Below are 27,875 nucleotides of genomic sequence, written 5' to 3'. Positions count from 1 at the left end.
GTGTCTGGTGGTGAAAGTAAAGCCCAATGCTGTAAAGAACAATATTGCATAGGAACCTGGAATGTTAGGTCTGTGAAGCAAGGTAAACTGGATGTGGTCAAGGAGGAGATGGCAAGTGTGAACATCAACATTTTAGGAACCAGTGAACTAAAATGCAAATGAGAATGGGTGAATTTAATTCAGATGACCATTATATCTACTACTGTGGGTAAGAATCCCTTAAAAGAAATAGAGCAGCTCTCATAGTCAACAGAAGAGTCTGAAATGCAGTACTTCGATGTAATCTCAAAAATGACAAAATGATTTTAGTTCTTTTCCAAGGCAAACCATTCAACATCACTGCAATCCAAGTCTATACCCCAATCACTGATGCTGAATGATTTTATGAAGACCTATAAGACCTTCTAGAACTAACACCAAAAAGAGACGTCCTTTTCATCATTGGGGATTAGAATGCAAAAGTAGGAAGTTAAGAGATACCTGGAGGAACAGGCAAGTTTGTCTTCGGAGTGCAAAATAAAGCAGAGCTAAGGCTACTAGAATTTTGACAAGAAAACACACTTATAACAAATACCCTCTTCCAACAACACAAAAGACAACTTACACACGGACATCACCAGATGGTCAATACTGAATCAGATTGATTATATTCTTTGCAGCTGAAGATGGAGAAGCTCTGTACAGTCAGCAAAAACAAGACCAGGAGCTGTCTGTGGCTCAGATCATGAGCTCCTTCTTGCAAAATTCAGACTTAAATAGAAGAAAACAGGGAAAACCACTAGGCCACTCAGGTATGACCTAAATAAAATCCCTTTTGATTATACAGTGGAGGTGATGAATAGATTCAAGGGATTATTAGATCTGGTAGACAGAGTGTCTGAAGAACTATGGGCAGAAGTTCATAACACTGTACATAACGTGGTGACCAAACCCATCCCAAAGAAAGAGAAATGCAGGAAGGCAAAGTAGTTTCCTGAGGAGGCTTTACAATAGCTGAGAAAAAAAGAGAAGTGAAAGGCAAAGGAGAAAAGGAAAGATATACCCAACTGAATACAGGGTTCCAGAGAATGGCAAGGAGAGATAAGAAGGCCTTCTAAAATAAACAGTGCAAAGAGATAGAAGAAAACAATGGAGTGGGAAAGACTAACGATGTCTTCAAGAAAACTGGAGATATCAAGGGAATATTTCATGTAAGGATGGGCACGATAAGGGACAGAAATGGTAATAACCTAACAGAAACAGAAGAGATACGAAGAGGGGGCAAGGACACAGAGGAGAACTATACAAAAATGGCCTTAATGACCTGGATAATGATGATGGTATGGTCATGGACCTAGAGCCAGATGTTCTGGAGTATGAGGTCAAATGGGCCTTAGGAAGCATTACTACAAACAAACCTAGTGGAAGCAACAAAATTCCAGCTGAACTGTTTCAAATCCTAAAAGATGATGCTGTTAGAGAGCTGCACTCAATATGCCAGCAAATTTGGAAAACTCAGCAGTGGCCACAGGACTGGAAAAGGTAAGTTTTCATTCCAATCCCAAAGAAAGGCAATGCCAAAGAATGTTCCAACTACTATACAATTGCTCTCATTTCACATGCTAGCAAGGTTATGCTCAAGATCCTTCAAACTAAGTTTCAGTAGTAAGTGAACCAAGAACTTTCAGATGTATAAGCTAGTTTAGAAATGGCAGAGTAACTAGAGATCAAATCGCCAACATTAGTTGATGCATAGAAAAAGCAAGAGAATTCCAGAAAAACATCTATTTCTGCTTCATTGTCTATGCTAAAGTCTTCGAGTGTGTGGATCACAAGCTGTGGAAAATTCTTAAAGTGATGGGAATACCAAGCCACCTTATCTGTCTCTTGAGAAATGTGTATGCAGGTCAAGAAGCAACAGTCAGAACCAGGCATGGAACAATGGACTGGTTAAAAATTAGGAGAGGAGTACATCAAGGCTGCATTTTGTCACCCTGCTTATTTAACTTCTATGCAGAGTACATCATGAGAAATGCTGGGCTGGATGAATCACAAGCTGGAATCAAGATTGCCAGGGGAAATATTAACAACCTCAGATATGCAGATGATACCACTCTAACGGCAGAAAGTGAAGAGGAACTAAAGAACCTCTTAATGAGAGTGAAAGAGAAAAGTGAAAACACTGGCTTAAAACTCAACATTTGAAAACTAAGATCATGGCATCTGGTCCTATCACTTCATGGTAAATAGAAGAGGGAAAAGTGGAAACAGTGATAGAATTTATTATCTTGGGCTCCAAAATCACTGTGGACAGTGACTACAGACATGAAATTAAAAGTCATTTTCTCCCTGGAAGGAAAGCTATGACAAATATAGACAACATATTAAAAGGCAGAGATATCACTTTGCCAACTAAGGTCTGTATAGTCAAAGATATGGTTTCTCCAGTAGTCATGTATAGATGAGTGATTTGGACCATAAAGAAGCTGAGTGCCAAAGAAGTAATGATTTCAAACTGTGGTGCTGGAGAAGACTCTTGAGAGTACCTTGGTCTGCAAGGAGATCAAACAAGTCAATCCTACAGGAAATCAATCCTGTATATTCATTGGAAGGATTGATGCTAAAGCTGAAGCTCCAATACTTTGGCTACCTGATGCAAACTGCCAACTCATTGGAAAAGACCCTGTTGCTGAGAAAGATTGAAAGCAAAAGAAGAGGGTGGCAGAGGATGAGATGGTTACATAGCATCACTGACTCAATGAACAAGAATTTGAGCAAACTCCTGGAGATAGTGAAGGACAGGGAAGCCTGGTGTGCTGCAGTCCATGGGCTCGCAGAGAGTCAGACATGACTTAACAACTAAACCACAACCCTTTCCCCCTCCTTGCAAAACCCCAACAACTTGATCTTATTTAATGTTCTTTGTTTCATTGAATGGTACCATCTATCATGTTCTGCAAGCCAGGATACCATGATATTATCTTTTATACCTTGCTATGCCTCACTGTCCATATTCAATACACAATTCAAGTCCTAATTATTTTTCTTCCTAAGTATATCTACTTTTTCCTAATCCAAACTATCATCAGCTCGCAACTGAATGATTGCACTGGCCTTCACTCTGGTTTCCTTACTTCTGGCCACTTTCAACCTGTTCTCCTAAATTTTTTAAAATAAATCTATTATCCTCCCCCAAATTAAAACCCTACAATGGCTTCTTATTGTTTAAATACTGTGGCCTAAGTTTTCCATCACCACACTGGCCATTCAGCTTCAGACAGGCACTAAGTTGTTTCTGCTGTCCAGAATGTTCTCTTAATGTTCCTTCCACCATCTCTGGCCTAATTAAAGCCTTCCTTTAAATCTCAGCTGAATCTTTGCAGAAATTCTCCCTGACTCCATTGATTGGATCAATACTGCCTGATTAGATGTTCTCCTAACATCACATGTAATTCTTTCATAAGTATTTCTCTCGTTGATTAGATTATAAGTTTCGGATGAGGGTAGAGTTTGTAACTTTAATGCTTGTTTTTTTGTTGTTGTTCATCATTGTACTCCTGTATCTAGCACAATGCCAGACTAACAGAGATTCTCAACAAATATTTATCAAGTGAATCTTGCACAGTTTTTTTCCAAATTGGATTCTCCTACCTTTTGACTCTGGAACTCATCCTCTTGTTGATGGGTTTGTCTGACCTTTCATGCCTGAGCTGTACACTGCCTCTTAAGTTTTCACCCTTACCTTGCCTACATCTTTTTATAAGGGTACAAAGTTTTCAGCTGCTTTTGGCAAACATTCTGTAACTTTCAGCTTGGCCCCATGACCCCACATTTCACTGTATGGCCCTCATCTGTATTAATGTATGAATCGAGATGCATATAATGTCCAATTCAACTTCACACATAAAGACTAATGTCTATAGCTACACCAACAACTACATCATATCTGTTTGGAACATTTATAGCCAACAGTGTTTTTTCTTTTTTTTTCTTTTGGCCGTACCATGTGGCTTGCAGCATCTCAGTTCTTCACCTGGGCCACAGCAATGACAATGTAAAGTCCTAACTACCAGGACTGCCAGGGAATTCCCTACTGTTTCCTATTACCTTTTAAATGTATTTTATATGTTATCTTTTTTCTTTCTGTTTTTACTTATTCATTGTTATAAAAATTTATCCTTTATAATAAAAGTTTCCAAGCTTAGATAAATTGTAAGTTTTTTCAAATAAATTACTGAATTAGTGCTACGATGAAAAGATGCCATTTTCTTTCTTAAAAAGGTATTTAACAGATTTTTATCTCAATAATAAAATCAATTGTTGGTAAACTGACTTTTGAACAATATTTTTTGGTTTTGTAAGAAAGAGTTACTATAGTTAGGTGAATTTGTTTGTCTCATACAGTGAAGCCTCTAAAGTAGCTATCTGGGTATGGCAGAAGGGAATGACACAAACGTTTAGGAATGTGATTGGAGTTTGGGTGAAAAATACATGCTTCTAGGAATGTGCTTTCTTTTTTTTATAGCCAAGTCTATCTCTGTATCAAAGTTCTAGTATATATTGTCATGTCCCATGTGTTCAAGTTTTTGTCTTGTGTCTTTGCCCAGTGTCTGAGACAGTTGGGGACAGTGGCCTTGATTTATTTTCTAGTCTTGATGCTGCATTCTAATTCCCATATCAAGGTTTCTCTTACATCTTGTTGGCACCATGACCTTAAATTTTTATCTACTGCCTTTTCCTGGTGCCAGTTCCTTCAGAGAACAGATAATGCTCATTGACTGTGACTTTATTCTGCAGCTTACAGACTGTATTTCCACTCTTGTCTGTTGCTTGGACATCCCTTTTTGCAACTGCTTACATGTTTATTCAGTATTTCTGAGCCTGTGAGGCTCGGAGTCTTGGTCAATTCTATTTTGGGCCATCCTCTGATGAAATGAATACCTCATAAGCTATCTAGCTCAAGGAACTAGGCCATCATGCGGGTGTCTGGTTCAGACAAGTTAAATAATCTATTTGTTCACTCATAAGCATTTATTTGGTAGGTTGGGAGATGATCTGATATTTGTCAGTTCCTGTGATTATAAAGTCAAGGAAGTCATGACTTTTTCCTTAAGGAATTTAGAGCCTGGAGGAGAAACAGCTCAACTATACCATACTACTATGTGTCAGGAGCTATGACCAGGGAATGTACAGGGTATGAGGGAAGCACAAAGGAAAGGGCATTTGTATCAACCTGGGGAATAGTGAGTGTAAGGAAAGACTTGCATGTGATTATTTTTGAAGTGTTTTTAAATACAAGTAGGCATTGGCTAACGGAGAAGGCAATGGCACCCCACTCTAGTACTCTCTCCTGGAAAATCCCATGGACGGAGGAGCCTGGTGGGCTGCAGTCCTTGGGGTCGCTAAGAGTCGGCCACGACTGAGCGACTTCACTTTCACTTTTCACTTTCATGCATTGGAGAAGGAAATGGCAACCCACTCCAGTGTTCTTAAAGCCTGGAGAATCCCAGGGATGGGGGAGCCTGGTGGGCTGCCGTCTATGAGGTCGCATGGAGTTGGACACAACTGAGGCAACTTAGCGGCAGCAGCAGGCATTGGCTAAAGGGAGAAATCGGAGGAAGGAATTTCCAAGCAGAAGAAACTGTCAACTCAGCACAGAGGTGACCATGTCTCCTAGGTTCCTGTCTGCCTTTGATCTCAACATTTCACCGATGTGAAATGTTTCACCACATTTCATCAATATACAACTTTGTTTTATGTGTTTCTCTTTACAGACACCTTATTTAAAATAGCTTGTTGATTCACCAACATTGAACTCATAGCCAATAGCACTTGTAACTCATATCTGAGTCAAGCTTATCTAAAGCATGTATTTTTTCCGTAAGGCACGTCACAACCTTCTTGCACTTAGGAACACTACACAGTCCTTCAGCATTTGGAGGCTATTTAAATCAGTGAAATCATTTAAAAAAGCGAAAAACATGGCACTTAATAAACTGCAAAAAGGACACCTGTTTACAGTATGAGTTGAAACAAGAAGGCATAATATTGTCTTGTTTAGCCTCAGCTAGGAACATGTGTGTTGCTGCTGCTGCTGCTGCTAAGTCGCTTCAGTCGTGTCCGACTCTGTGCGACCCCATAGACGGCAGCCCACCAGGTTCCCCCATCCCTGGGATTCTCCAGGCAAGAACACTGGAGTGGGTTGCCATTTCCTGCTCCAATGCATGAAAGTGAAAAGTGAAAGTGAAGTCACTCAGTTGTGTGTTGGGCAACTCAAAATTTTCACTGGTCTGTGAATTACCTCCAATGACCACAAAGATGCCAGTATTGATTTTGGGGTTACAAGTAAAATGTTGCATAGTAAGTGAATTTGCAGCTATGGAATTGTGAATAAGAAGGATTGACTGTATCACCAACACAGTGGCTTGGAGAACTGCAAAATCTCAGACGCCAAATAGACAAATGGCTGTATCAGGCTCTGAGAGTATGCGTGACCACCGGACTAAAACACCTTAGCACAGAAAATGATAAAATGAGGAAGTAAATATAGATACAGAAAATTTTAAACTTTCTTATCTGGCTCCAACATATTTTACTGACAGCTCTTTTTATCTTACCTTTGGCAGAGGCACAGGGAAAAGGTAGGCTATGGTTTTGATTTCAGGTATGTTGTGATTATTTTCTGAGTGACCTGATCCACAGAATTACCCAGTTCTTAAAAAAATTCTATTTGATTAACCCTACTGGTGGTTCGTGACATTGTACAGGAGACAGGGATCAAGATCATCCCCATGGAAAAGAAATGCAAAAAAGCAAAATGGCTGTCTGGGGAGGCCTTACACATAGCTGTGAAAAGAAGAGAAGCGAAAAGCAAAGGAGAAAAGGAAAGATATAAGCATCTGAATGCAGAGTTCCAAAGAATAGCAAGAAGAGATAAGAAAGCCTTCTTCAGCGATCAATGCAAAAAAATAGAGGAAAAGAACAGAATGGGAGATCTCTTCAAGAAAATTAGAGATACCAAGGGAATATTTCATGCAAAGATGGGCTCGGTAAAGAACAGAAATGGTATGGACCTAACAGAAGCAGAAGATATTAAGAAGAGGTAGCAAGAATACACAGAAGAACTGTACAAAAAAGATCTTCATGACCCGGATAATCACAATGGTGTGATCACTCATCTAGAGCCAGACATCCTGGAATGTGAAGTCAAGTGGGCCTTAGAAAGCATCACTACGAACAAAGCTAGTGGAGGTGATGGAATTCCAGTTGAGCTATTTCAAATCCTGAAAGATGATGCTGTGAAAGGGCTGCACTCATTATGCCAGCAAATTTGGAAAACTCAGCAGTGGCCACAGGGCTGGAAAAGGTCAGTTTTCATTCCAATCCCAAAGAAAGGCAATGCCAAAGAATGCTCAAACTATTGCACAATTGCACTCATCTCACACGCTAGTAAAGTAGTGCTCAAAATTCTCCAAGCCAGGCTTCAACAATATGTGAACTGTGAACTTCCAGATGTTCAAGCTGGTTTTAGAAAAGGCAGAGGAACCAGAGATCAAATTGCCAACATCCGCTGGATCATGGAAAAAGCAAGAGAGTTCCAGAAAAACTTCTATTTCTGCTTTACTGACTATGCCAAAGCCTTTGACTGTGTGGATCACAATAAAGTGTGGAAAATTCTGAAAGAGATGGGAATACCAGACCACCTGACCTGCCTCTTGAGAAATCCGTATGCAGGTCAGGACGCAACAGTTCGAACTGGACATGGAACAACAGACTGGTTCCAGATAGGAAAAGGAGTACATCAAGGCTGTATATTGTCACCCTGCTTATTTAACTTCTCTGCAGAGTGCATCATGAGAAACGCTGGACTGGAAGAAACACAAGCTGGAATCAAGATTGCTGGGAGAAATATCAATAACCTCAGATATGCAGATAACACCACCCTTAAGGCAGAAAGTGAAGAGGAGCTAAAAAGCCTCTTGATGAAAGTGAAAGTGGAGAGTGAAAAAGTTGGCTTAAAGCTCAACATTCAGAAAATGAAGATCATGGCACCCGGTCCCATCACTTCATGGGAAATAGATGGGGAAACAGTGGAAACAGTGTCAGACTTTATTTTGGGGGGCTCCAAAATCACTGCAGATGGTGACTGCAGCCATGAAATTAAAAGACGTTTACTTCTTGGAAGAAAAGTTATGACCAACCTAGATACCATATTCAAAAGCAAAGACATTACTTTGCCAACAAAAGTCTGTCTAGTCAAGGCTATGGTTTTTCCAGTGGTCATGTATGGATGTGAGAGTTGGACTGTGAAGAAGGCTGAGTGCCGAAGAATTGATGCTTTTGAAGTGTGGTGTTGGAGAAGACTCTTGAGAGTCCCTTGGACTGCAAGGAGATCCAACCAGTCCATTCTAAAGGAGATCAGCCCTGGGATTTCTTTGGAAGGAATGATGCTAAAGCTGAAACTCCAGTACTTGGGCCACCTCATGCGAAGAGTTGATTCATTGGAAGAGACTTTGATGCTGGGAGGGATTAGGGACAGGAGGAGAAGGGGACGACAGAGGATGAAATGGCTGGATGGCATCACTGACTTGATGGATGTGAGTCTGCGTGAACTCCGGGAGATGGCGATGAACAGGAAGGCCTGGCGTGCTGCGATTCATGGGGTCGCAAAGAGTCGAACATGACTGAGCGACTGAACTGAACTGAACTGGTGGCTCAGATGATAAGGCGTCTGCCTACAATGTGGGAGACCTGGGTTCATTCCCTGGGTCGCGAAGAGCCTCTGGAGAAGGAAATGGCAACCCACTCCAGCACTCTTGCCTGGAGAATGCAATAGACAGAGGAGCATGGTAGGCTACAGTCCACAGGGTTGCAAAGAGTCGGACCTGACTGAGCGACTTCACTTTCACTTTCACTGCTTATAAGGTGTTTACTAATTTGAACAATAGGGCTTCATGTAGCTGGAATCAAATAGTTCTGACTTTATTAAAAAAAAATACACGATCTTCTTTGCTTTGTTCTGTGTTCATTAGTTTCATTTAGTCATGTTTTACCAGGCAATAGTATGGGTCCTTGCCTAATTGTACTATAGGGCTTAAAATGCTTTTATTTTGTTCTTAAAGTGAATGCATACAGAAGAGAAGATAAAGAGATCTTTGGAAAAAAAGATGAGATGCATTTGGGGCATGACCCTATCTAACTCTGGGGATGGGTCTGTCTGGGGCAATGAATTCAACTATTTGATCTCAAATATCATTTCTCACCCCAGGTATCTTTTGGTGGACTCTGTGTGTGTGTGAGTGTGTGTGTGTGTGTGTGTGTGTGTGTGTGTGTTAAGTCCCTTTAGTTGTGTCTGACTCTTTGTGACCCTGTGGACTGTAGCACACCAGGCTCCTCTGTCCATGGGATTCTCCAGGCAAGAATACTGGAGTGGACTGCTATGCCCTCCTCCAGGGGATCTTCTCAACCCAGGGATCAAACTCATGTCTGTCTCCTGCACTGGCAGGCAGGAAGGTTCTTTACCACTAGCACCGCCTGGGAAGCCTTTGGTGGACTATAGATGTTACTAAAGAAGATTAAGAGGGAAACCTTATCTGTCAACCTTAAATGTTTCCCAAGATTGAATAATGTTTGAAGACAAAGCAGTACAACAGAGGATATAAAAGAGTAATTCATATTTATGCAATCTTTTAATTATCATTTGCTACCAAAATATTTGCTTGATGTGGTGAATACAGTCTGTTTTTATTATTCTTCCACTTGAATTCTTTGACAAATTTGCAACAAGAATTTAAATAAGTATCTTGTTGGTGAAGGAGAAACCCACCAATTCCTAATGGTATTCATTTTATGGAGGAAAAGGATTTTATTACTACATAAGGGCACAAAGGATTGTCTAGTCAAGACTATGGTTTTTCCAGTGGTCATGTATGGATGTGAGAGTTGGATTGTGAAGAAAGCTGAGTGCTGAAGAATTGATGCTTTTGAACTGTGATGTTGGAGAAGACTCTTACGAGTCCTTTCGACTGCAAGGAGATCCAACCAGTCCATCCTAAGGGTGACCAGTCTTGGGTGTTCATTGGAAGGACTGATGCTGAGGCTGAAACTCTAATACTTTGGCCACCTCATGTGAAGAGTTGACTCATTGGAAAAGACCCTGATGCTGGGAGGGATTAGGGGCAGGAGGAGAAGGAGACAACAGAGGATGAGATGGCTGGATGGCATCACCAACTCAATGCATATAAGTTTGTGTGAACTCCAGGAGTTGGTGATGGACAGGGAGGCCTGGTGTGCTGCGATTCATGGGGTCGCAGAGTTGGACACGACTGAGTGACTGAACTGAACTGAACTGAAGGGCAGGAAAGCAAAATTAAAACAAAGCCAGGTAACACTGAGACTGAGAAAATTTTGATTTGTCTGGGTAGCCATTCCTGGGCAATTTGATACCAAAAAGGATTTTCTTTTAACTGAACATCCTGGACAATGATACTGAGGAAATTCCTTACATCTTTGGTTTGGCTCTACAAAACTGATTAACATGATTCTGAGTGTCCCTTCAAAGTATAAGATAATGGAGGATAATGTTAAAGGTTTCCACTTTTGTGATTTGGTATCTAAAAATGCATCTTTGTGAAATTTCTTAGATTCTTCTTCTAAGCATGATCTCAGCATAGAATGATTTGCTTCTGGTTCACTGAAGTGTCAGTCATATAGCAAACTGACTTTTTTTGTTTAAGAAATAGGAATTTCTTTTTTCTTAAAAAAAATTAAAATGTATTTATTTAGTTTTGGCTGTGCTGGGCCTTTGTTGCTGTGCGGGCTTTCCATTGCAGTGGCTTTTCTTGTGGCTGTACACGCTCTGGGGTATGCAGGCTTCAGTAGTTGTGGCCCCCAGGCTCTAGCGCACAGACTCAATAGTTGTGGTGCAGAGGCTTCGTTGCTCCATGACGTGTGGGATTTTCCTGGATCAGGGATTGAATCTGTGTCTCCTGCCTTGGCAGGCAGATTCTTTGCCACTGAGCCACCAGAGAAGCCTGCAAATTGACTTTTGAGGAAGACTTACCCCATAGTTAGCATTGGTTGTACAGGTTGTGAGACTGAACAGATTTAAATCCCACTCCTGATAAAATGTTAATTGCTCAGTCATGTCCGACTCTGTGATGCTATGGACTGTAGCCCACCAGGCTCCTTTGTCCATGGAATTCTCCAGGTGAGAATGCTGGAGTGGGTTGCCATTTCTTTCTTCAGGGGATCTTCCTGACCCAGGGATTGAACCCAGGTCTCCTGCACTGGAGGCAGACTCTTTACTGTCTGAGCCACCAGGGAAGCCTGATAAAGAGTATATCTTTATTGCTGATTCACAGAAGAGATCTTTTCCTTCTAAAAACCTTTAGTTTATATTCACTCACATTAAACTCTGATTCCAGATGGATGTTTATGAATATGTTGTCTATATACATGCCTTAAAGTACTGCTCTGATCTTTTCTTCCCCTCCCAGAAAAGGAATAATTTATAATCATTTTCATAAAGAGATAATCAGGTAAAGAGCTTTCTTAAAGGTGGCAAAACTAAAAAGCAAATTAGTTTTATGATTTCAAAGAATTAGCTGACTATTCATTTATGATAATGTTTTCAGACTACTTTAGAACTCTCAAAGGAAGAATAATGGGCCAGTACAGAGCTATAAGGTTTCCTTTATGGACAGAGTAAGTCATTTAATCTTGATGGACTCAAATTGTTCTTGATTTTCTGCCATGGCTATCCATCACAGAAATAGTACTTGTGATTAATAGCATTTTTTCTACTAACCAAAGTATTTATAATGTATACCTGGAAGATATTCCAAGATGGAGGATAACATTAAAATTTTAAAAAGTTCAACAACTGAAAAAATCAATCAATATCAATTGGGGAGAAAAGCTACAAAGGTATTTTTAGGAGAGAGAGAGATAAATTTTCAGATTTTCATTAATTTTAAGGAGACTGTGAAAAGAAAAAAAAACTTTAAGTGACTTGATGGGGAATATTTTTTACCATTTTAGAATGAAAATCATACCAGGAATTTACTTACAAATGTATGTGTTCAAAATATGTAGAAGATCTGCAAATTAATAGAACCTCCCACCGCATTTATTTTCTTCCATCAAGCTGAAAATTCTAGAATGGTGGTGGCAGCAATGTAGAGAGAGTACTACAATCTTAAAAAAACAGTGTCATCCAAAAATAGAGTCCAAGTTTTAGTAATTACAAGGAGTCACATTTCCGCCTATCATATATAGACCCATGAGGTAGAAGGCAGTGGCACCCCACTCCAGTATTCTTGCCTGGAAAATCCCACGGACGGAGGAGCCTGTAGGCTGCGGTCCATGGGGTTGCTAAGAGTCGGATACGACTGAGTGACTTCACTTTCCCTTTTCACTTTCCTGCATTGGAAAAGGCAATGGCAACCCACTCCAGTGTTCTTGCCTGGAGAATCCCAGGGAGGGGGCAGCCTGGTGGGCTGCCGTCTATGGGGTCGCATGGAGTTGGACACGACTGAAGCGACTCAGCAGCAGCAGCAGCAGAGGTAAAAGCAAAACTGAGAGGCGGGGGCAGGTGCTAAATTGATCCTAAAGTAGACTGGCAAATAGGCTAGCTTTGGAGAGTATTCTTACAAAAACTGTCAGCCTGGAAAAATTTGTCAGGTGTATACACATGCAAAAGGCTAACCAAAATGACATTATCACTGTATAGAGCATATGTTCATTCCTTCATTAACTCAGTTATGCAATTTTTTTTCTATCAACAAATATCTATTGAGTTTCAATAGGTAGACGAGCATCTGCTACTGCTGCTGCTAAGTTGCTTCAGTCGTGTCCAACTCTGTGTGACCCCAGAGACGGCAGCCCACCAGGCTCCCCCGTCCCTGGGATTCTCCAGGCAAGAACACTGGAGTGGTTTGCCATTGCCTTCTCCAATGCATGAAAGTGAAAAGTGAAAGTGAAGTCGCTCAGTCGTGTCTGACTCCTAGCGACCCCATGGACTGCAGCCTACCAGGCTCCTGCGTCCATGGGATTTTCTAGGCAAGAGTACTGGAGTGGGGTGCCATTGCCTTCTCCGAGATGAGCATCAGGGTTAAGCAAATAGGAAATGACCTCTGCCCTCATGGAGGAAAAGAGAACTGGAATTTGTCGAGAGCAAATGATGGCCAAGTGTTTTACATATCTTATACCAGCTGGATGAGGGGGATATTTTTATCACTGCTGCTTCTCTGTCTGAGAGAGCTGAGCCTTACAGGGGTTAAGTAGGCTTCTCAAGGTCATTGAGAGTAAGTGGCAGAGTCAGACTTCCAAACCCAGCTTGTCTCCGAAGTCCTCTACAGTATGGTGCCTGGAATCTAGCAGGAGAGACAGAAACATCCACATGCAGCTGTAACACAGATCATGACTTGCTCTGGGAGCACAGAGAAGGGACCTATTCATTCTGTAGTGTCCAAGTCACCTCTGGGAAGGCTTCAGAGAGAAGCTGTATTTGAGGTTGTATTTGAGTTGAAACTTGAAGGTAAATGCGGGACAGCATTTTAGGAAGACACACAAAAGTGCACCGCAGGTTGAAGAAACAGTGTACAGTTCCAGAGGGCTGGAAACACTGTTTCTCGTACTTGTATTCATACCACAGTTTTGAATTTTAGAGTCTTCAGCAGCACACTTGAACAATACCTTGGCCATCAATGAGTACAATAAAATGAGACTCACAGGCTTTGGAATTAGGATACAGGCTTTGAATTTAGACTCAGCCACTTTTCAGTTGTGGGAACTTTGGAAGATCATTTAAGCCTCGTTTGATTAAATGGGAACAATCATGAGGTTATTTTAAGGAGAGTATGCGTTGATGCATATACAGTGCTTAGCTTAGTATACATACCACATGGTATGCACTCACTAAATTGGGTGTTATGAGTACTAGATCACAATGGTATCTGAGGACATCTATTGTTGTTGTTCAGTTGCCAAGTCGTGTCCAGCTCCTCACGACCCCGTGGACTGCAGCATGCCAGGCCTCCCTGTCCCTCATCATCTCCTGCAGTTTGTCCAAGTTCCCATCCATTGGCCTCCCCAGTGGCTCAGATGGTAAAGAGGATATCTATAAGAGCATTCAATTATTACATGATTCTCTTAATTGTATCACACCATGCTGACTCAGATCTCCTATATCCTCACAGGGCAGTTTCAGTAATATTCTCTTTCTGTCCTGCTGGTTTGCTGCTTGGTTAGGGCTCTTTTATTCTCAAAAGATAGAGTCTTGTTTATACTGCCTTGCAGAACCTATTTGACTTAATGTACAATTTGGCAGATATCACAGGATAATGTGTGTGTTTAGGTTTAGCAAAAATATATTAATATTTACCCATTTACCATCAGAGCACATATGGCAAAGGGTACACAGTGTGCCCTAGCCTAGTGGCTGAGCACCAGCTGGACAGAGGACGCTGCTTTTGGGGTAGAGGGTGGTGAATAGGGGAAGGAAGGAGAGTGGTAGAAGACAGTTAGGTCATGGTCAGACTGTGAAAGAACTTGAATACCACGCTGGAGAGTTTGGTCTCCATCCCGCAGAAAAGCTAGGGAGAAAAATGAAACCAGATATATAGATTGAAATATATCATTCCCATCCCCACTCCTGCAATTTCCATGTTGAAACCCTAACCCTCAGTGTAACTCTATTTGGAAACAGAGCTTTTAGAAAGGTGGTTCAAGTTAAATGAGGTCATAACGGTGGGGTCCTAATATAATAGCACTGATGTCCTTATAAGATGATGAAGAGACACCAGAGCTCCTGCTACCATTTGAGGATGCACCGAGAAAGTGACCATCTATTGCAGAAGCCTGGGAATGAGGCCTCATCAGAAACCAACTCTGGAGGCACCCTGATCTCAGGCTTCCAGCCTCCACAACTGCGAGAAAATAAAATTCTGTTATTTAAGCCACCTGTTCTGTGGTATTTTGTTATGGCAACCCTAGCAGACGAATACAGTAAGAAAGCAGCATAACAGGACTTGGGTTTTAGGAAGATAACTAGTTTAGCATGGAGGATATTACTTGATTGGTCAAGTCTATACATTCTTTGAAACGCAGTTCTTTTGAGAAGAGTTCTTGAATCCTTAAGCTTGACTTTGATGTCCTTCAATGTGTTCCCATAGTTCTATGTGTGTATCTCTACCATAATAATGTATTATGTGCATATATCTATCATAATAATGCATTATTTAATTGGCATTCTCCCCCACCAGATTATAAACTCCTCGAAGTCAGGGAATACATCTTTATATTCCCGGCATCTATGATAGTACTTGGCATGTGACAGGTTCTCAGTAGATATCTGGGTATTAATTAATTAATAATAGAAGAAACTGAGGCAAGGAAATCAGTTCTAAGACTACTAATATAATAGTCCATTAGCATGAAATTCACTTGTAACTCCTCAAATTGTCTTAAATTGTTTGACAAAAAATGATAAAAATTGGAAATAGTTTGTCTTTAATCTTTTATTTCTAATCTCTTCCAAAAATGAAATTAAAATGTGCTGAAGAAGTAGAATTTTAATGATTTTTGCCTCACTGAAAATTAAGTTCTCTTCCCCCTCATTAAGTCCTGGTATAAATATACAGTATATAGTATCCCCAGGAGAGAAGAAAATGCTGACTATTTCTAATCACTTAATTTGTTTGGAGGAATCACCAAGAGTCCACAAAGGGAACTAATGTGATCAGCAAACTCAAATGATTGTTCTGTAATTTATGTAGAATTCCCAATAAGTCTTTTGGAGTTTGCCAATAGATCCGGTGATTAAAGACATTAGGTCAGACAAATCCTCTATCTTTGCTTTTATAGTACAGGAACACTTACAGGAATGGAATCTCCCCATTAACCAAACAAAATGTTTCTATAAATCACTGTACTAATTATTGAGTTAAAGTCTGCGCCTGCAACAAGAAAAGCAGACAAGGGAGGTTGCCAAGAAGAGACATGTTCAGTTGATTTGACACCACCAACGTGTTGAATTGTGGCCTTTAATCAAAATGGTTCTAGACGACAGACTCATTCCTCTGATCATTTAATTTTGACCTATTAAGACAGTCGGTTCATCAAAGAGTCAGACACGACTGAGCGACACAGCACAGCACAGCAAGACAGTCAATTCTCTTCACTTTTTCCTGTTCTTACACTATTTCTCTTCTTACAACTTTGTATATGATTTAGGGCCTTATTGGATGGAAAGTGTGTGAATCCATTTTCCCCCACTTCCCTCTGTTTTCATTGTTCTTATACATCCTTGGGCTTTTGCAGAGACTGAGAACTGCCAAAGTTTAATAGAATTTCTTAATCTTCAATTAAAGTTCTAATAAAGGTTCTTCAACACCCACACCGATATACCAGAAGCAGGAAATTTCTATATATGCACATTAAAAAAAAGAATATTGGGATGACTTGGAAAATAATGGAGAAGGGCATGGCAACACACTCCAGTATTCTTGCCTGGAGAACTCCATGAACAGAGGAGCCTGGCGGGCTATAGTCCATGGGGTTGAAAAGAGTCAGATAGGACTGAGCGACTAAAACACACACAGAAAATGATAATGAAATTTTAATGAAAATCAAATAACTTTCTGAAATATTGGCCTACCTTTTGGAGATACTTTTTTTTCTCCTCGGATTCCTGAATCTTTAGGGTTTCAGCAGTGACATCTCTACTCTCTAAAGAAAACAGTCAAATTCAATCTGAAATAATTTTATCATGATTTTATAATAACGATAAAAATTAAAGGTTAAAAGGTAATACATAGAGTAGGAAGGTAACATAAATATGTACTGTCTTGCAACTTTATGAACCAAATTCATAAATAACTGGAGACTGAATTAATTAGCTCTGACTGCAAGGAACCTTTAATCTCTTTAGAAGAGGAGTAGCCTGAATCTGCTGCTGCTGCTGCTGCTGCTCCTGCTGCTGCTGCTGCTAAGTTGCTTCAGTTGTGTCCGACTCTGTGTGACCCCATAGATGGCAGCCCACTAGGCTCCCCATCCCTGGGATTCTCCAGGCAAGAATACTGGAGTGGGTTGCCATTTCCTTCTCCAATGCATAAAAGTGAAAAGTCAAAGTGAAGTTGCTCAGTCGTGTCCGACTCTTAGCGACCCCATGGACTGCAGCCTATCAGGCTCCTCTGTCCATGGGATTTTCCAGGCAAGAGTACTGGAGTGGGGTGCCATTGCCTCCTCCAAGCCTGAGTCTAGAGATAAGAAAAGGTCTCTAAACAGAACAAACTTGTAGTATCAGATATTACAATTCCTATTCAAAGGGTTACAGGAATTTAGGCATTTTCCTCTGGATAAACGAATTGGTCCCTGAGGCAGGGTCCTGGTATGCTTTCAGAAAGTTATGCCAAAGTATGAAGTTGTATCCTTATACTTATTATCTATATATTTTTTAATTTTTAAAAAAATTCTTAGATTTGTTTTTAAAGAATCTAGAAATCAGGATTTTGAAAGGCATAAAACTTTGTACTTACTGCTTTCCTCAAGGGAAAAAGGCTGGAAATAAGTTTTCTCTAAAAAATACAAAAGGGAGGTAAAGAGATAACTGGAAAAACCATAGCATTAAAGGTATTTAAGTTTTCTATACCTATAAAAATTGCAGTTTCCCCATTTTAGGCCTTACAGGTCAGGGAACTTGTTTCCTAATATTGACTCTGCCTTCAAACTTCTCTAGGGTTTTCATGTTTGAACTCAATTATGTAAACGACTGTCTTTCATTTCACCCAACATTTGCCCAGACTATTCTACACTGTTTAGACAAATAGATGTCATAACCCAGGGGATATTTTCAGATGTGCTTTTTAAATATAACAAAGACACCACTGATCATTTTGGGGTGGAAAAATTGCAGAGATGATTTTAAAATTGTTTGTATAGAGGTTTAGATATTTGAATGAAAGACTCTTTAGAACTAGGTTCTGCAGTTTCTCCTGGGCGGGGCTCTAGTATCTTCCCCGTGGGTTACTCACCCTGTGCACTGCTCTTGGAAGGCCTCGCCACCGGCAGACGCTGGCTGCTACCTCTGGAGAGCACCAGCTGAGATTCGTTGTGGGGGTACATTGACGCCCCGATCCAGAACTGCTTGGCCAAGTTGGCATCGCGATCCGAAGAGCCGGTGAACACTAGCAATCCTTGGGGAAAAGCTTCACAGGACTCCTCTGGGCTGCTAAGACTGCTGCTGGGCCTCGTTTCCATGGCAACTGAGGACGCTTCTCCAAGCTCCTTTGCCGGTCTCTCAGCCCCGCCCCGCCCTCACCCCGGAAACCCGCCAAGTTGGCAACCGCCACGGCCGGAAGCCCTTGGTTTGCTCGGTAGATGTTGGGGTCTGGCGCGTGCTTGTAGGTCACCTGAATCCCATTTCTGCAGTGATCACAGGCTTCGGGACCTGTCCAAGCCTTGGGGTCCGAATAGGAGAGTCAAAGCATCCACTTTGGGGCGTCTTGTCCTGTTGGAGTCAGTGGGGGAGCACTTCAGCTTTTTCATCCTCAGCCTCCTTCCCCCACCCTCCTTCCTCGTATCCCCGCCAGACCAGCTTCCTTTCCCCGAAACTATCTAAATAAAGCTTTCAGTTCCTCAGTTCCACCGCCCCAAACCCTTTTCCACACCAGATTGCTGTAGCGCAGCACCCTCTATGGGGAGGTTCTGGGCCTGTATTGATGAATTCAACAGGGCAGCTAACATCATAGCCTATGGTAGCTAGAGGTCGAAACTGGGCTGATAGGTACCCATGTGTATAGTTTTTTACACATTTCCCCCCTGAATCTGAGCTTCCCTGGTGGCTCAGAGGTTAAAGCGTCTGCCGCCAATGTGGGAGAACCGGGTTCGATCCCTGGGTCTGGAAGATCTCCTGGAGAAGGAAATGGTAACCCACTCCAGTATTCTTGCCTGGAGAATCCCATGGATGGAGAAGCCTGGTAGGCTACAGTCCACGGGGTCACAAGAGTCGGACACGACTGAGCGATTTCACCTTCACCCCTGAATCTGTAAGGCCAATCTTACGGAAAGAAGCTTGATTTAGATCGTCAGTCCCACTAAAAGCTGCTTTTACGGCAAGAGCTGTAAATGATTACTTAAATATATCGGATAAGTGGGATGAAAAATACACTATAAACATTTTTGTTAATATGTTTCTACAAAAATGTTAACAAATGTTATATGTGTAGCTTTCCCCGGAGATCTGGTTAATCTAGGAACAATTTAACTCTTTCAGCGATAGGAAAGTTGTAATTACTGTGGGAGGAATTGAGATGGAAATCATAAAACCAATTTAGGAAAGGACATGAACATATTGGTAATAACCACAATTTTGTTTCCTTTTGACACTTTATTCTTTCAAGATATTAATACAGTCACAAAAATATAGTTCAAAAGCTGATAATTACAAATCTATACAATGACAGCTAAGGAAAAAAATTCTATTCTCCAATATATCTGAACATTTTTTGGTTCAGAGACTGAAGGGATATTGAAAAATCATATATGTATCTATGTATCTATCTATATAAAACATACATTGTATATTTAGCACCTAAAATGTTGACTTCTCTCTTGGTTAAGCTATTGATAAATAAGCAATGGGCAATAGCAGCAAATTCCAATCCCCCTCGCCAAGCCCCCCACATTGATATATATATGCAGCTCATTTGGATGAATTCCCAAATCTTTTTACCTGGCCGTGTGGTTAGTGATTGGTATTATTAGCAATCAGCTAACTACACTGCCTAGTAACTAGACTCACAGGAAAAATGTTTACGTTTATCACAAACTGCGTCTGAGGTTGGTGCTCCATAGACGTTGTAATAGGCAAGGTTCAGCAATAGCTCACTTGGTGTCTTGGTGAATACCCTACTAAATAATGAGAGGATGAGCTGGTTGGATGGCATCACCGACTCGATGGACATGAGTTTGAGAAAGCTCCCGGAGTTGGTGATGGACAGGGAAGCCTGGAGTGCAGCAGTCCATGGGGTCACAAAGAGTCCGACACGACTGAGCAACTGAACTGAACTACTAAATAATGAAAAACAGGGGCAACGAATCACAGCAAGCAGCATTAAACGCTACGTGGGGGCTCCACCCAGCAGTTAAAAAGTCTTAAGGCCGTTCAACACCACGGATTTCGCTTTGTTTACATGGGATTGCACCGTTTTGCTTTTACTCTTAGAGATGGCTAACAGTTTAACAGTATCTAGAAGCAGCAGCTTGCAGGAGTTTGCAAGGGGGTTACTAGCAAGCTGACAACGTGCTCCGCCAGCAGAGCTAAACGCTGACGCATCGGATCGCGAAGCCCTGAGCACTCTTCGCGAACGCTTGAGGTCGGCGGTTAGCCGCCGAGGGTGGCGTCCTCCTCCCCGCAGGGCGGCGGGTGATGCTGTGCCTTGTTTTGATGGCAGTGGAACTAGTGATTGTAAGCATGAGAGTACAATCAGCTAATTACACTGCCTACAAACCGAGCACCGGGCGCCCGCGGGCTCGAAGCTCTCAGACGGTTCGCAGCGCCGACGCGGTGTCCCTGACCAGGCGAGCGGGAGAGATCAGGCCCGCCGCGACCCCACATTTCCCCGGGGGCGACACCCGACAGGGCCGGGGCACGAGGCCCAGGACGCGGGGCCCCAGAGGACGCCTCCGAGCCGCCCCCCAGCGACTCTCGCTCGGCCCGTGGGGCTGCGCTGGGCCCCTGCCGGACGTGCCGCGCACGCTTGGCGAGGCCGGCGGGCGGCGCTCCAGCGGCAACCTGCCGCCTGCTGGTTCGGCCCCCACCCCAGGCCCGGGTGACTCCCGGGGGAGCCCGGCCGGCTGGCCCCACCTGGGCCACCGAGCCCCCGACCCCGCGTCCCCGGCCAGCGGTCTCCCCGCCTCCCGGGGCTCTGCCTCTCAGGTCCCCTTCCTTCCCTTCCCTTTCCCCTCCGCTCTCCTCGGGCCGGCTCCCACCTCCCTCAGCCGGGCCGGCCAGCCCCAGGAAACTTCTCTTCAGTTCTGGGCCCCAACCCTTCGAGCCGGCTCTTTCGACCCGGTGCGCCCCGCCGCTCCCAGTGGCCAAGTGACCGTGGCCGTGGCCGACCAACCGCCCTCAGAACCCCGCGGCTGGAGGGGGCGGGGCGGGCGCGAGGGGCCGGGTGGGGGAGGGGCGGTGGGGGAGGGGCCGGGTGGGGGCGGGGAGGACGCCGCCTGCAGGGGCGGCGGGGAGCCTGTCTAGACCAGGCCCCGGACGAGGAGGCAAGGATCTTGGGAAGTTGATTTTCTTCATCTATCCGGAGGGAGGAAGAGCTCCTTCTCTCCGACGCCCCCCTCCAATAAACCCCAGGCCCTCCCCCTAGTTTTCAAAACCCATCCTCTTTAGGGAAAACAGCTTGCTGGAGTATCAGCTGGTTGGCTCCAGTTTTCCGAAGAGCGGTTGGCCTGGGTGGCCTGTAACATGCCGGAGGAGTGCCCAGGAGGTCCCGCCTGCCCTCTTGTGTTCCCGTTGGGTGCTCTCACATTGTCGGAGGGCCATTCAGTGGGGGTGGGAGCCAGATCTTCTTTTAGTCAAGAGAGGGAGCCGGCCAACTCGTTAGTTAGATGGGAGTCTGGGCCGCTTAAGGTCGGAGGCCGGTTTCATACCCTCTAGGTCAGCTTTGGTGGTTTAGTTGCTAAATCGCGTCCAGCTCTTGCGACCTCATGGACAGAGGAGCCTGACAGGCTACAGTCCGTGCGATTCTCCAGGCAAGAATTGCTGGAGTGGGTTGCCGTTTCCTTCTCCAGGGGATCTTGCCAACCCAGGAATCGAGCCCAGGTCAACTTCAGGCAAAACTATTCCTACTTCTGGTACATTGTTTATTTCAATCCCTGCTATATGTTTCGAAGAAGGTAATGGCACCCCACTCCAATACTCTTGCCTGGAAAATCCCATGGATGGAGGAGCCTGGTAGGCTGTAGTCCATGGGGTCGCTAAGAGTCGGACATGACTGAGCGACTTCCCTTTCACTTTTCACTTTCATGCATTGGAGAAGGAAATGGCAACCCACTCCAGTGTTCTTGCCTGGAGAATCCCAGGGACGGGGGAGCCTGGTGGGTGGCTGCCATCTATGGGGTCACACAGAGTCGGACACAACTGAAGCGACTTAGCAGCAGCAGCAGCAGCAACTATATGTTTAGCCCCTAGGGTCGTTCCACCATCCTATGTACAACCTAGATGGTAACACAAAATGAACACGCATAATTTACTATACAAGACAGTGCCTAGTAAATGTCCAAGGCGGGGTAGAAATAGAAGTGAGAGGGGTGGGGCATGAAGGACAATTATCATCATCGGTTAGGGGAAGTGTCATGGAGGAGGTAGTACTAGAGTAGGTCCTTGAAGCAAGCGTCCTTTTGGACATTCAGGGTGAGGGCTGTGGAAGAAAGACTGTTTTGTGACCGGTTGTATTTTCTTATTCTCTCAGTTCCACATTTGAGGATGTAGACGTGTTTATGTGTGCATTTGGAGTACATTGAGCAAAGAGGAGAGTGAGGATTTCTGGGAGACCTCTACTAATAATTCTTTCCCTTAGTTACTCCTTCCCTTTGTTTTCTTCAGTGCATGAATCAGGAGAGAATAAAGAATATTGCTTGATTACACACTTTCTGGGGCTCAACTGGAAGCAGCCCTCCCTTTGATCTTTATTGACCCAAATAGCTTAATTCTAAATGATTGTCCACAGAGGAAAACTCCCCAGCTATAGGCTGATTCCCTAAACCCAGCAAGTGGTCTCACAGATGCCACTCAACATGGATAGGCCCAGATGATCTAGACCATTCAACACACATTCCAAACTCACATATTCTTAAAACACCAGAAGAATCTTCTCAAGGATGAATTTGGTAAGTTATAGCATTATCTTTGAATATGAAAAACAGTACTTTTTTTTGTTAAATGCGTCATTTGCTCTGTGTACACCAAAGTGAAGAGTAAGAGACCAAGGTATAAAATGTACAATACAGAACATGTTAATTGTAAAAATTAACTTGTTAAATTGCAAAAAGGCAGGTTATTTACAATGAACAATGATTTGTATTCATAGTATCTTTGGGAGAGCATGACGTTGTTGACTACATTACATAAATCCTTCGTAAACCTTTAACATGTACAGTATACCAAGCCATTATCAGGCAACATGCTGTAATCAGAGTTAGCTAACCTCTAAACTCTCTAGAGATAACTGTAGAGTTCAATTTGTACTTTCTAGTTAAATATACATATATAAATAAAATAGCTTCCATTCCATTAACCATATGCAATCTTGTAAGTCTTGGTTAGGATGTGGTTACAAAGGCAATTCTTTCAAATTGTTTCAAATTGTTAGTCATTTTTACCCAATACAGTATTTAATACCTCCTCCTGATATTTTATGATTATTAGCTGCATCTTGCATGTCTTACCTGAGCTGAATTGCTGTCATCCAAGGCAGTGGTTGCAGGTAGATGCCTTGAAATTTAGATTTAAAAAACTTTTCTTCAAAGATGATTAAAAAAAATAAAATTCATATATAAAAGTCATCAATATGCATTGCCTACTGAAATCAAACATTTAAAATGTAGTTTATTTTGTAGGTAGTGCAACTAAAAAATTAAAATAATGAGACGAAATGTGTGTGGGATAGTTTTGCTTAAAAAAATAAAGAATGCTTGTTCTTAGGGTTGCTGTTGGTTTGGTCTGCAGTTACTAGAGAAACTCCAAGGATCTCATTCCCTTTATGGTTCATGTCTAGACATGCCTGGAGACCAGGGAGATCCATGATTTAATCTAAGTAAGAATGCTTGTGGTGTTTTTAAATGCCCAAACAGAAGATTGCATTTGTTTTATACAGCACCAGGAAGGTACCATTCAGTGGCTTGTTTACCGTTGTATTTGATTTCTGGGCGTTTGGTGATTAGGGAGATGGGGATGTTGTACTAAGGAAAGGAAGTGAGATTAGTTGTTAGGAGGAAAGCAAGAAGAGTGTAGAAAACAAATACGCCCTGCTTTAGCAAATTTATTATATTGGCTAAACTTACGACTCCTAAATAAAAACTAGAGTGATGAGAGTTGGGAATTACAAAAGATGGTGAAAGCTTATTCACTGCTTTCAACATACCCAAATTGCTGTCTGGACATTTTCTAACTTCCATAGCCTTATTTTTTTCCATTTAATTTTTAAAAAATGTTTGGCTGCGCTGGGTTGTCATTGCGGCACTCAGGTTTCCTCTAGCTGTGGTGAGCAGGGGGCTGCTTTCAGGTTGCAGTGCAGCGGCTCCTCCTGTTGCAGAGCACGGGCTTTACGGCCTGTGGGCTTCAGTATCTGTGGCTCGGCGGCCAGTAGCCCCGTGGTATGTGGGATCTCCCTGGACCAGGGATTGAACCAGGGTCCCCTGCATTGGCAGGTGGATTCTTAACTGCTGGACCACCAAGGAAGTCCTCCATGGGTTTTGTCAGGGAGGAAGACGTGAACAGTCAGGCTGAGGAGAAATGATTGGAGTTTCAGTTCAGTTCAGTTGCTCAGTCGTGTCCGGCTCTTTGCGACCCCATGAATCGCAGCACTCCAGGCCTCCCTGTCCATCACCAACTCCCGGAGTTCACTCAGACTCACGTCCATCGAGTCGGTGACACCATCCAGCCATCTCATCCCCTTTTCTTCCTGCCCCCAATCCCTCCCAGCATGAGAATCTTTTCCAATGAGCCAACTCTTCGAATGAGGTGGCCAAAGTACTGGAGTTTCAGCTTTAGCATCATTCCTTCCAAAGAACACCCTGGGGAGTTTAACAGTTTCTTTTTAAACCTGTTTTTTTAAAGGGTACTTTTTCTTTTAAGAAATATAAAGCCATGTTTTGATTTTTATATAGATCAATAACTATTAGAATATTTTATTAATATTCATGATACTGTAAATAACTAGTTTATTTGTTGAAGCAAGACTAGATTGAGTCAGCGTGGTGCCTTTGAAGAACTAAAAATCAATGAATCTGTTTAATTATGAGAGGAGATTTTCTTTCGAGCTAAAATGAACTGCCAGCAACTTTTCTAATTTTATACTTCTGATTCCATTTCATTGTACTCTCATTAGTAAGAGTGCACCAGATTCTTGATTATCTTCAGTTTCTATTTATTTATTAATCAATACTGTTGCCTTCTATATGAAAATGTTAAATTGATTTATCTTTTAGTAAATCAGAGACAATCTAAAATATAACCTTTATAATTAGAGTTGCTTGGACTCTTGGTTATGACTTAGCAGCAGGAGCAAGCTTGTTGCATATTTATCATCTTTAGAGAACACAATCTAGGGATCTATGGTCTATTAATAGAAAGATAGACAATTTCTATAATATGTAATTAAGGTAGAGATAGTATATCAATTTTATTAATATATACAATATAATAAGTTGTGCATTATTTATATACTTATATAATATATAATTATCTTAAGTACTAAGATAGTTAGATTAATAAGTGTTTCAAGACTCCTGAATACTAATGTGAGCTTTGTTGTCAAGCATTTAGGAAAAAGGAAAGAAGAAAAACACCAATGATTGGCACACAGAGAAGGCTATGTGGAAAATATGGGTCTGAGAAGGAAAAGTAGGATATAGATAAAGGGAGAAGATGGATAGGATGCTCTTGGTAGTAGGAGCAACTTATGAAGAAAAAAACACAAGCAAATTCATGGAGACCGTAATACACCTGGTAGATGGGAGAGCAGTGAATGTATCCCCATTGGGGAAATAGTAATAAGATCAGAGAGGCAGTGAAGAAGGAGATAGATCTTGGAGGACTCTAGGTATCAGGCCAGGGGATTTTAATCTTATTCTTCTGAGGGACCCATGACTTACATGAAATGTTTTATGGAGATTAATAAAGTGGCATAGATTAGAAGAGGGAGAGACAGAGGAGACTGAAGGTCCATTTCGGAGATTATTTTAATAGCCCAGGCATAGAGTCACATAGAATATACGGTCTGAATGAGAGAGGCTTTGTGAAGGGAGCTTCACAGGGCTTTGGTAACTAGTTAGAGCGAAGAAGGAGAGGACAGAATTAACCTCCAGGTTTCAATGACAAGTAGAGATGTTGGCAGGCAGATCTACTTAGAAGAGAATTATAAGGTATTTTAGGTTTAGGTGTGTGTAGTTGTAAGTAATGGAAGGACATTGTGATGGAGTTGGGTATTTGGAGGTGGAACTCTGGAAAAAGACCAGAACTGAAAGGAGAAATTTAGTAGTTTTACTGAAGCTGTAGTAGTTGAAGTCATGAGGATAAATTAGATTGCCAAGAGAGGTATGTTGTCTTATTTTTCACTGAACCTCCAGCACATGCTGTGGTTCACTCAGGAGTAGGTGACTTCAACAATGTGCTTTTTTTTTTTTCTTTTAATTTGCTAAAATTATTTTCTTCTTTTTTTAACTTGGCTGTGCCGGGTATTGGGAGTGCAGAGTCTTAGCCACTGGACCCCTGGGAAGTTCCAGTAATGTGTTTTTCTTGAATAGAGAATAGAATGAGAAAAGTGAAAGGCTCAGGACCAACTTTGAGAGCATCCATTTCGTATTAAGGGGTTGGCAGGTGGAAATAAACCTTGAGGAGGGTTGGTCCATAAGAGAAGCAGAAGAGCGGACTCTCACAAAAGTCAAACTGTTTCAAACAGGGTCATAGATACAAACGAATTCAAAGGAAACTGCTGCCTTGACACCACCACATCATAAAGTTTGTCAGTGGAATTAGCCAGAGGGCAGAGGGTGACCGCACTGGCTCCACCAGAAGGTTGCTTCAGGGCTTGATTCAGTGGGACTTTCAAGGGGCATGAACTTCTCTAGGCTATTACTAAACAGATTAACTTTCCTTGGAAGGAATGATGCTAAAGCTGAAGCTCCAGTACTTTGGCCACCTCATGCGAAGAGTTGACTCATTGGAAAAGACTCTGATGCTGAGAGAGATTGGGGGCAGGAGGAAAAGGGGACGACTGAGGATGAGATGGTTGGATGACATCACCGACTCAATGGACGTGAGTCTGAGTGAACTCCGGGAGATGGTGATGGACAGGGAGGCCTGGCGTGCTGCGAGTCATGGGGTTGCAGAGTCGGACACGACTGAGAGACTGAACTGAACTGAACCCTTATGGCAGAAAGTGAAGAGGAACTAAAAAGCCTCTTGATGAAAGTGAAAGTGGAGAGTGAAAAAGTTGGCTTAAAGCTCACCATTCAGAAAATGAAGATCATGGCATCCAGTCCCATCACTTCATGGCGAATAGATGGGGAAACAGTGGAAACAGTGTCAGACTTTATTTTTGGGGGGCTCCAAAACCACTGCAGATGGTGATTGCAGCCATGAAATTAAAAGACGCTTACTCCTTGGAAGAAAAGTTATGACCAACCTAGATAGCATATTCAAAAGCAGAGACATTACTTTGCCATTAGTTGGTCCACCTAGTCAAGGCTATGGTTTTTCCAGTGGTCATGTATGGATGTGAGAGTTGGACTGTGCAGGCTGAGCGCCGAAGAATTGATGCTTTTGAACCGTGGTGTTGGAGAAGACTCTTGAGAGTCCCTTGGACTGCAAGGAGACCCAACCAGTCCATTCTGAAGGAGATCAGCCCTGGGATTTCTTTGGAAGGAATGATGCTAAAGCTGAAACTCTGGTACTTTGGCCACCTCATGCAAAGAGTTGACTCACTGGAAAAGACTTTGATGCTGGGAGGGATTTGGGGCAGGAGGAGAAGGGGACGACAGAGGATGAGATGGCTGGATGGCATCACCGACTCAATGGACGTGAGTCTGAGTGAACTCTGGGAGTTGGTGATGGACAGGGAGGCCTGGCGTGCTGCGAGTCATGGGGTCGCAGAGTCGGACAC

General features: G+C 42.5%; 1 protein-coding gene across 2 annotated transcripts in view; it reads right to left on the bottom strand.

The window, feature by feature from the left end:
* Positions 1-23,834, bottom strand: part of HOATZ (HOATZ cilia and flagella associated protein) — a 41,959-nt gene extending 18,125 nt beyond the window's left edge. Inside the window, exons 1-4 of one of the 2 annotated variants that reach the window (XM_069555031.1) lie at positions 23,440-23,834; positions 18,015-18,490; positions 17,520-17,558; positions 16,640-16,710 (exon numbers count right to left, since the gene is read on the bottom strand). In XM_069555031.1, the coding sequence (XP_069411132.1) occupies positions 16,640-16,710; positions 17,520-17,558; positions 18,015-18,240 (336 nt within the window). In that variant the 5' untranslated portion in view covers positions 18,241-18,490; positions 23,440-23,834. The remainder of the gene's footprint in view (positions 1-16,639; positions 16,711-17,519; positions 17,559-18,014; positions 18,491-23,439) is intronic. The other variant, XM_069555030.1, reaches the window with a different exon arrangement.
* Between the last annotated feature and the right edge of the window lie 4,041 nt (positions 23,835-27,875).

This window comes from Ovis canadensis, chromosome 15, assembly GCF_042477335.2.
Source record: "Ovis canadensis isolate MfBH-ARS-UI-01 breed Bighorn chromosome 15, ARS-UI_OviCan_v2, whole genome shotgun sequence".
NCBI lineage: Eukaryota > Metazoa > Chordata > Mammalia > Artiodactyla > Bovidae > Ovis > Ovis canadensis.
This window is presented reverse-complemented; position numbering and strand designations above follow the sequence as displayed.